Consider the following 10185-nt stretch of genomic DNA (forward strand, 5'->3'; position numbering starts at 1 on the left):
GGCTTGTGATTGCACAAGGCTGTGCAGCTGCATTTCCTCCAGAGGCATTCCCAGAGTCACAGGGCCAGGAGCCAGCAGGCTACAGGTGTGGTGGCAGTGTGTGTTACCATGATGCTGTCACAAGAAACTTCCATCTCTGGGTAGATGGGAAGGAATGACATTTCTGTGGATGGATTGCTCTACTCTGAGGCGCTGCAGAGGAAAAAGAAAGCTCTGCTTTGTCATGTTTTGGGAGCCATTGCTCTGTGTTTTCATGTCTTTAATATTATTGAGCAAGAAGGGATCCAGTGTGTGGGAAGGATTTTACAACTTCTGTCACTGTGTATGTACAAATTGGTCCTGCCTTCTAGTTTCAGGCAACAGATGGTGCTGCCCCCTCTTTGGAAACAGACAGGACCAGCCTCCGATGCCCAGAGTCTGGGAAGAATAGGTGGGAACAAATTGCACCTGTGTTTTGCCCTTGGCCTAGTCTTGGAGATTGGATTTGTTCCCAACAGGGAAGGCTTTTGTCATGATATTTCTCATTTCCTCGCTTCTCTTCTTGTCAATGATCTCCATCTCATGCAATTTCTGCAAAGTAGAAAGGGCGAGAGCTGAGCAGGGAGAAAGCCAGCAGCTTTTTTTTTCTTCTCTTGTCAATCTCAACAATAAAAACTCTGTTTCCCTGATTAAGTTACATGCAGAGATGGAAAGAAAGCTGGAAAACAGCTATCCACCGTTCCCCAAATTCATGCCTGAGCTGTGCCATGAAGGGAAGCAGCTCTTTGCCCCCTTCCCTGCTCAGATACCAGAAAAGACTCTGCTTTACGATCTCTGACACACAGGATTCCCTCCAAGCACTGTTCAGCCGAGACCCATGTATACCTGGGAGATTTCAGTGAGGACGATCCCTTGATACTTCTTGCCCTGTCCTAGACCTTCCATCTCCGCCAGGAATTCCCTCCTCTCTTGAATTTCATTCATCACTGGTGGATAAGAGAAAGAACTGTGGACACAGCATGCAGCCAAAAGGCGAGAAACCATGTTTCTGTCTAGATCAGAACTCCCAATTTCCTAGTTCTGCTTGAACAGCAGTCCCCTCAAGGCAGGGTGATATCTGCTGTGACACTCACCTTGCACAACATGTCATCACAATACCTCAGCAGTCCCTTACATAATGGGCAATGTTCCCTCTGCCCAACCTCTTACCACTCCCTGACTCTGCCAGCAAACCTGGGCAGTATAAGCTCTGTGAGGATGGCTGGATCAGAGTGTCACAGCAGTGAGTCCTTTCTCTTGGAAACTGGCCTTTGTGGCTCCTGTCATGGGCTTCAGGTTACTGGCACCACAGGCTGCCGCCACCCCAGCCCCGGGAGGGAGCTGGCTTCCCAGGCTTCCTGCCTGCCACCCCAGCCCCAGGAGGGAGCTGGCTTCCCAGGCTTCCTGCCTGCCACCCCAGCCCCGGGAGGGAGCTGGCTTCCCAGGCTTCCTGCCTGCCACCCTCCTGGGGACATGCAGACATACATTCCTCAAACCGGTCAGGCTCAGCTATCTCCTCTTCCTTTTTCCGAACAAACACCTGCTCCACCTTGTCCTCTGCCTCATCCTTCCCTAATGCTAAGATCTTCTGAAGTCTTCTCTTCTCCTTTTCCAAATCTCCTGTGAATGCCAAAGGGAAAAACATTATTATGAGCATGTCTCCTCATGGAGGAGCCTGACCACACTTCCTCCCTGCTCAGTGTGCCAGAGGAAGTGTTCCATTAATGTCAGTCCATCCCTGGGCTGTGTGCAAGCACCTTGTACACAGGTGTACAGAGCCCACCAAACCAACACCAGAGGTGTGGTTCACATTTATGTGCTCGGAAATGATGTAGTGCTCCATTCTTACTCAAGGACAGTGCAGGTCCCTATCACCTGCCACCCCCCAGCTGGCAGGCAGAAGTCAGTGAGCACTTGCAGCAGATGTTCCCTCAGAGATCCATTTCTGAAGCGTCTTTGCAGACTGAGGCCGTGAGGATGTGGAGCAATTCAGACACACTGCCACTGCTGGGATTGAGGCAGGGGAGGGACAGAAGGGGAAGAGAGGCTCCAGGCATCACCGTGTATTTATTAGCAATGTTTGCTGACTTACTTGTGGGCTGTGGCTTGAATTTCTCTCGGGTGTAGGCATCTCCTGCCTGGCAGACCTTGGCAGGTCGGAGAAGCGGTCTAGCTGGAAGCCTGCCCGGCTGACAGGCTGCTGCGTGGGGAACAGGCACTGGCTGTTGGCTGGATGGGGGGAATCTCTGAACGGGCAGGGCATCTCCGCCTGGGGGACGAACCAAAAATAACAGCAAATCAGGCAGCGGGGACTCTGAATGGATGGCTGCGGGCCATTGCCAGCAGATCTACCTGTTGATCTATAGCAGCATCACAAACGAAGACCCCAGTGCCCCAGATGTCTCACCCTGGTCACTGGGCACGGCAGACTGCGGTTCAAGTCACACCGTTGTGCCTTGCTTCCTGGCTGACCCGTGGGGACAGCTCACCCCGTTTGTCCCCGTGTGTCAGCAGCTGCTGTGCTGCTGCTTTAAAGGACTCGCCCATCCGAGCAGGCTGTGGGCGAATGCCGAGATGCAAAAGCTCCTCCCCACAGCCCAGCAGCGGGTAGGAGAGCCAGGGGGCCTCACTCACGTGTCACATACTGCATCAGGTATCGCTTCTGGGAATGCGTCATCTGCAACTCCTCCATCATCCCTGAAAAGCACAACCGGCCGATGAAGGGGCACCCGAGCCGGGCTGGGGAGCCCGCCCTAGGGTCACCTCCCCTCACAACCCCAGCCCGAAGGGGAAGATGGGGGTTTGGGAGATTCCAGCCGGGGCGGGACCACTGTAAGACGCTCTGCTTCGCGGCGAGGCACGGTGCGCGGGACCCCGGCGCCCCGAGCAGCTGAGCCCGGCCCGGCCCGCCCCGCCGTTACCTCTCACTAACTCCCGCGTGCCTGTGCTGTACCGGGCCGGCCTGCCCGCCGCCGAGACCCCGCCGAGGCCCGGGGTCTCCGCCGCCTCCATCGCGACGGCGGCGACCGGGCGGGCCGGGGGCGCGGGCCGGGGGAAGCGGCGGCGGTCGCCACGGCAACGGCGCAGGAGAACTTCCGGTGGCGTCACGGCAACGGCCGGAAGTTGCTCCCGGAAGTGCGGGTCAGGAGGCACCGCCGGGCAACATGTCCGACAACGAGGACAAGTGAGAGAGAGAGAGCGGGGCGGCCGAGGGCAGGCCGGGAGGGAAGGAGGGAAGGAAGGCGGCGTGTGGCGCCTCGGGGCGGGTGGGGGCGGCCCGGCCCCACGTGCGACGTGTGTGTCTCTCCCGCAGCTTTGACGGGGATGACTTCGATGATGTGGAGGAGGATGAGGGCCTGGAGGACCTGGAGAACGCGGAGGAGGTGGGTGCCCCGTGCGCCGCCCGCAGGGCCGCGCCGCAGCCTGGCCGGGCGGCTGCTGTGGCTGGGGAGGCCTCGGTGCCTCCCCCCGCACCTCAGGGCCTCGGTGGCGGGTGCGGCTGAGCTGTGGCAGCGGCGCGGGTCTGTTTCCACCAGGAGGGGCAGGAGAACGTGGAGATTCTGCCCTCGGGAGAGCGGCAGCAGGCAAACCAGAAGCGCATCACGACCCCCTACATGACCAAGTACGAGCGAGCCAGAGTCCTGGGCACTCGTGCCCTGCAGATAGCGTGAGTATTGCCCGCTGTGCCCCAACGTTGCTGCAGCTGCGCCTCCCTTTGCACTGATTGGTGCTTTCCTCTTCCCTTAAAAACTCCCGGGTCTTCTGAATGCTTCGCATGACTGCTGAGCTTGTGTGTCACCCCCGGGCAACATGAAGCTGACTCTTTGTTGCACCTGAAGTCTGTGTGTCTCTCCTTGCCGAAACTGTGCTACTTGTGCATAAAGAGGGAGCTTTTAGTAGCCACAATGAGTTTTCCTAGATCACAGACATAATTATTGGGGAATGGGACAAGACAGTTCTGATTTCTGTCTTTCCTAAGAGAGCCAGCATGCACTTGAAAGCTCATGGCTGGTTTGTGAAAGGTAATGTTGGAGGGAGAGATGCTTCAAATCAGCTTCAATTGATACCACAGGGCTGAAGGAATTGGGAGTGAAAAAACCAACCTGAAATTCAGTTTTTAAAAGTATTTGCAATAATAAGGCCTTATTTATAATAGACAATAGCATTTAGAACTTACTTTAAGTGCTGTCAAGGCTGGCTTTTCTTAATCCATTTGCCTCTTTAGACTTGTTTTAATAATAAATATTAAAAAGGGTTGTGCTTTTTGAAAAACTGCCTTCTGAGAGAGATTGTTAGACAGTGGCAGGGGTTTGAGTTTCATCTTGGTTGGATCCATTTTCATAATGAGGCTTCTCTTGTGCATCATTTAGAAGCTCACAGGCAGGCAAGCTGTTCTTTGCACAGCCTGTAGAGGTGTTTTGTGCATGTTCTTTCAGTTGGTGAGAGACAAGAAAAATGCAGGTGATGAGATGGGCCCGTGCCAGGCCTTTAATCCAAAACACTCTGGTTCTGCTTCACCTGCATCTTCTACTTCCAGTGCTGAGCCCAGGCCAGCAGCAGCTCCCCTGGCCTCACCCACACAGAGCGTGAGCTTTCTGTGCCACCACTGTCCACTGGATGGGTGTAGTCACAATCCTTGGCAAAATGCTGAATTTTTTTTCCGAGAGGTAAAATGCCCTCTAAATCCAGCCCCTCTCTTCCCCTGATCAAGGCCTGGAGGCTGTGAGCAAGTCAGAATGTAAGAGATGTGTTGGAGTTGTAGGAGGCCTGCTCATTTTACAGCAGTTGCACCCTTTTTATTGGATTAATGTAGAACCATTCTTTTCTACATGTTTAAATGCAGCAGAGGGCGACCAGGAGAGTGTGGATGTGACCAGTCCTTGAGCCCCAGCTGGTTAGCAGAGCCCTAGGGATGGGACAAGAAGAACATTGAAGTAAAAGTTTGGTCTGTAACCATCTGGGGGAATTTTCTTCTTGAAGTGCACAACACAGCAAATCAGTTTTGCCAGGATGTTATCCCACCCTCCTACTTTATTGGCTGTTGTAGAGGTGACACAGGTAGGCAGGTGTTGGGCTCTTCCCTCTCTGTGTGTTTGCTCAAGTGGCTGTTGATGTTTTTCCTAGGATGTGTGCCCCTGTGATGGTGGAGCTGGAAGGAGAGACAGACCCCTTGCTCATTGCTATGAAAGAACTCAAGTAAGTGACAGATTTTGTACTGATTTCCCTAAAGCCAGCAGTGCCCTCCTCATCCCAGCATTTAGCAGTTTGTTCTAAGACAGCCTTGTTTTCCCTCAATAACAGTGAGCACTACAGTTGCCTTTTCCTTTTGTCACCTTGGAGTTTCTCCACAGCTGCTCTCTCCCAAACGAATTGCTCCTGCAAATGCTGATAATTAGGACTGCTCTGGACCTCTTCTACTTCACATTCCCAGTATTCTTTATTTCTATGATGGGATCCCAAGGTCCTCATCTTTCAGAAATTGATTTAATTCCCCAAATGGAATTGTTTTGAAGTAGCCATCTGAACAGATCTGTGTTCAAATGAAATGCTGGCAAAAATTAAAATAAGAGTCAGGCTGGTGAGAATGTTTGTTTCCTGCACCCTTGTATGCTTGGCTTCTTGTGCTTTCCCCTGCTTACAGAAAAGTAAATAAATCCTTTCTGACTGCAGCAGAGGCAGCTTTTGGATGACCACTTGCAGGCCCACCTTTCCACAGCCGAGCTCTGTGCTGTCCCACAGTTTTCCTTAACAGTCCAGGTCACATGCAAGCAGCTGGATTTTGTTACTGATTAGGTCCCTGTCCTTAAACAAAATTGTCCCCTGCTTCCCCGGTTTCTCAGTGCACAGAAGCTGCTTTTGCAGATTTTTTATCTGTGACAGCTCCCTCTGCCATTGCTGAAAGCCCTTTAGGTCATTTTCTTGTCAGATCTCCAGGCTCAGACTGAGTTGCTTCTGGTCACTACCTGTGTGTGAGCTCTGGAAAGTAAGTCAGGGTGGTATGTCCTGTTCTGTGCCAAAATTCAGTTGTAATTCTTGGCATCAGGGAGTTACTTTACTACTGGAAAAACAACCTCCCTGAATGTAAAGAAGTTGTGTTACTTTTCAAGTCTGATACAGTTAAAACCTGATGCCCTGGCTAGATTCCAGACTGTCTGATTATGCTTTGCTGACTTCAATCTACTTTCATGAAGTTAAATTGTATTCAGCATTTTCTTGCTCTCTAATGGGCAGTGCTGTGCGCAGTTGCTGGGCTACACTCCAGCTGTAACAGGTTTTGGTACCTGAATAGTCATTGTTGCGTGTATCCTTCTTAAAATGTAACTGATGCTCTCGGGGTGCAAATTTCTCTGTAAATACCAGTTTGTTCTGGAAGTTCTCAGAATTTTGCCACCTTTTTAGTGTTGTGTGGGGAAAAATCTTCTGTCAAACAAAGAGTGGGTTTGTTCTTCAAGTCCCTTGATTTGTATTTTTCCCCTATATCAGGGTTAGGTGCTTGGTGTTGTCTCTTAGTGGGTTCAGACCGCCAGGCTCAATTCCTGCAGGAGCATCAGAGGTCTGAGAGGCCTTTGGTGTTCGTAGTCTGAGGGTGCTGAGTGCTTTGCATCTACAAATGAGGGAAGGTTGTTGGGACTTTGCTACATAATATCTAATCCCTGGTGCTGTGCAGCTCTCAGTTAAATCTGTTGAGTTTATTGAAACCACCAAGCACCACACTTCCATGGCCTACTGAAGTGATACAGTGGAGATTCTGACATTTCTGTTCATCTCTCTCTTCCCTTCAGAGCACGCAAGATCCCCATAATCATCCGTCGTTACCTTCCAGATGGGAGCTACGAAGACTGGGGTGTGGATGAGTTAATTATCACAGACTGATCAGATTCCCGCCATTGGTTTTGGTTTTGCATTCCCAGGGATGTTTCTAATTTTGGTTAGTGTTTGTGTAAATAAATTCTAGATCTCCTTATTTTAAATTAAATGTATTTGGGGGTTTTTGCCCTCTGATTTTCTCTTTCAGTCTTGTGTGTCTGAGAGATTACTTTCTTAGCTGTCTCCACCAGTTTGGGTATTATTTTTTTCTCTGTGTGTCATGTAGTGTATTAGTAAGATTAGGGAGCCAAGTGCAATGCTGTTTTTTCAGCTTTCTTGCACTGTTGAAGGCCTCATCTTTTAGCTAGGCCAAAGTCTGCAGTAACTCCTTCCTCTAGTACTGCTCCTCCCTGGTTACAGGACTGATACCCAATTAAACTCCTGCTGTACAGAAACGGTCTGGCAGGTACTTTGGCTTCAGAAAGACTCCAGCCTTCCACCACTGTCCCTTCTTAAAGTGGGAGTGCTGAGACACCTCCATTGCTTCCCCCTAGACAGTTGGGCCTTTGTGCCCTGAACAGGTTGCTGTGGAAACCCCCAATTTCCTCTTTGGCCAGTGCTGACTGTGGGACTTCTCAGGAGTATCGTAGAGCAGCTCTCATCAAGCCACCTATTGTTTCCCTGCTCCCTTGCTGCTTATCAGAAGTGGGGATCCCCTTTCAGTGGCACTGCCCCAGCCGGAAGCGCGGCCGCCCCTCGCTGTCCCAGCAGCTCGGCAGGTGTGGGTTGTTGTTGCACTTACTCCTGGTGCAGCTGTTCTCTGACACAGTGGAACTGAGGTCCTGGGGATGGAGAAGCCATCTCAGTTAAACATACCCTGGTGATTCTTATGGTGGCACAACTGCAGCTAAATCCTAGAGTTCCTTTAATCTGTGTTGTGGTGAAAGATCAGTCATCTGTCCCCTTCAGGTACCTGCACTCTCACCTCTGATGTGCTGGGAGGTAATGTGCTCGAGTCAGGAGTTGGGTGGATGCCTTACAATCTGCAAAGGCTTCCAGCCAGCTGCAGATTTTCATCACTTCACCTAGTTTTTGTTTCTTGATCTGTGTACTTCAAGGTTCTTTCTCTGCAAGGTTCTTTCTCTGCATGTGGAAGGTCTGAGCTTGGGCAGAACACACCAAATCTTTCTCAATTATCTTACTAAAAAGAGCTCTCAGAGGTTTTGGTTTCTATTTTTAAAGAGAAGAAGGAGGAAAGCACACCTCACCTATGGTTTCTGCCTTATATTTTTTTGTGGTCTGGTCCAAAAAGAATATTTCTGACTAGTTTGTGTTAAAGCTTGTGCTTATATATTACGTGACCATTTTCCATGCTGTATGTGTGGTCGGTGCCTGCACATGAGCGTCCATGTCACAAACGGAGTTTATACCCACCTGCCTGGGAACTTGGCTCATGTAACAGCCACGAATGTCATTCTCTTACTGCTCCCTTTAAAAGCACCAGTCTATCCTTCCTCTCCTGGTGTGCACAGGAAGGGCTGGTTTTGGAGGCAATAATACAAGAGCTGAATGGGTCTCTGGGTGAAATGACAGGTCAAAGGGGATGTGGAGATGTTTGCAGGTGCATGGAGGGGGTTGACTGTAAAGAACCCAAATGCTTCCTGGTCCAGGCCATCCTTCCCAAGAAAAGGTTAATTTGCAGCAGTGTGGCCTTCAGCCTTCTCCCCCCACCCTCCATGGAATCCTTTAATCACGTTGGTGCGGTGAAATTTCAGCCCTGAAATGGTGCCTTTGTGCAATCGTTTTGGCGTCTGCCATGGAGCACGGGGTCGTTTTCTTGTCCTTTTTTTAATTTTTTTTAAATGGCTTCTTTGTTCCCTGCCGGACTCCCCTCCCCAGCCTTGCATCTGTATCAGATACGATTAAAGGGATAGGGAAGGATGCCGGGCCAGCTCCTGCTAGGCTGCGGGAGGAGTGGTTAACCCCTCTGTTACCAGTGGTATTCTCAGTACTGTCTTACTTGCAACAACCCCCCTCTGTGAGTGGCATCGTCTTCCACCGGCAAATGGTCGAGGCAGAGCCCACTCACTTTCCTAATTTGTTTCTTGAAGAGCTGGAGTATTTATGTGAGATTCAGAACTTTGTTCTCCCGCTCTTCTGTTCATCCATGCTGTGTCACTTCTCTTTCCCACCCATGTGATCAGCTTTCATACCTCTAATTCCACCATGGCTTCCCTTCCTCCCTACCTGTGCTCCTGATTTGCTCAGCAGTGCCCTTCTGGGCTCTTCCCACAGCCTGTGATTTGGGGTATAGGTTTCTCCTCCTCTCCATGAATGGTCAGTCCTATTTTGCATGGAACTCTTTAGCTGGCATCACTATTATTAGATTAATTAAGCCATCCTGCTGTGGTTGCTCTTGGCCCTATACAGAACTTCATTCAAAAATAGTGCTGTGCTTTTTAAAAAGCTTTGAACATTCCTAGATGTTTTTGAATAGTTCCTAGATGTTCTGCTTCCTCTACTCACCCATAAAGTGTTTAGCGAACAGGAACTCACTGCATCTGCTCACATGCACCAGCACTGAAGCCCTTTGGAATCAACTTGTAATTGTTGGGAGTGTCTGTGGTAAATGGGCTCTTACCACTCTGTCTTGAGAGATGTTCTTATGCAGAGTGATACAAGTTGAGATACCCTCCCAGGACCTGACTATATACAAAGTATCTTCTTCAACAAGTGAGGAAGTGTATACATGTGTTCTGGAATATACTGTGTGTGTATGAGGGTTTGTGTTTAGATTCTTGCTTGTGGAAGGCAAGAGAGTGGGAGTTTGAGTTTTTACAGAGAAATTAATGGCTGCTTCCAAAATACACAAATTTGTGTATGTGGGCAAGTTTTTTTTTTGAAGGTATGTCATCTGCTACCTGGTCATGAGGACCCAAGATGAGAAACCCCAGACTTCTATCCTAGAGAACATTAGCAATCACACGAAGAAATTTTTGGGTGAGGCAGGTGCAAAATAATACTCTTGATTGCATGTGCTCTATCTCAGATGAAGAACAGAAATCAGTGTTAGTGCTTTTCTCATGGAAGAAGTGGCTGGAGGTAAGGTGTAAACAGAAGATGAGCCTCAGCTCCATGAAGGAGTCTGGACAGCCAGTCAGAATTGTACCTGTGTCGTCTTCCTGAGAGGCAGAGGAAGGCTGTGTCCTCTTCCTGAGAGGCAGAGGAAGGCTGTGCACAGGATCTGTGTGGTGGTGTGTGTGACCCATCATACATGTACTGGGGGTAAAAAACAGAGACTTGCAGAGAAGAGGTCAAAGAAACCCAGACATGTGAAAATGAAACTTAATAACTTTATTA

General features: G+C 50.0%; 2 protein-coding genes across 2 annotated transcripts; one reads left to right on the forward strand and one right to left on the reverse strand.

Moving 5' to 3' along the window:
- Window positions 1-154: 154 nt before the first annotated feature.
- C1AH22orf23 (chromosome 1A C22orf23 homolog) lies at window positions 155-3053 on the reverse strand. Its single transcript, XM_030960333.1, has 6 exons — window positions 2940-3053; window positions 2653-2715; window positions 2111-2287; window positions 1504-1638; window positions 865-965; window positions 155-570 (listed from the first exon to the last, which is right to left on the reverse strand). Exons 1-6 carry the CDS (start codon window positions 3028-3030, stop codon window positions 466-468), a joined length of 672 nt encoding a protein of 223 aa, XP_030816193.1. The 5' UTR covers window positions 3031-3053; the 3' UTR covers window positions 155-465.
- Window positions 3054-3149: 96 nt separating this feature from the next.
- On the forward strand, window positions 3150-6980 carry POLR2F (RNA polymerase II subunit F). Its single transcript, XM_030960334.1, has 5 exons — window positions 3150-3202; window positions 3332-3401; window positions 3555-3685; window positions 5143-5214; window positions 6801-6980. Exons 1-5 carry the CDS (start codon window positions 3183-3185, stop codon window positions 6889-6891), a joined length of 384 nt encoding a protein of 127 aa, XP_030816194.1. The 5' UTR covers window positions 3150-3182; the 3' UTR covers window positions 6892-6980.
- Window positions 6981-10185: the final 3205 nt, after the last annotated feature.

Source organism: Camarhynchus parvulus, chromosome 1A (genome assembly GCF_901933205.1).
Source record: "Camarhynchus parvulus chromosome 1A, STF_HiC, whole genome shotgun sequence".
Lineage (NCBI taxonomy): Eukaryota > Metazoa > Chordata > Aves > Passeriformes > Thraupidae > Camarhynchus > Camarhynchus parvulus.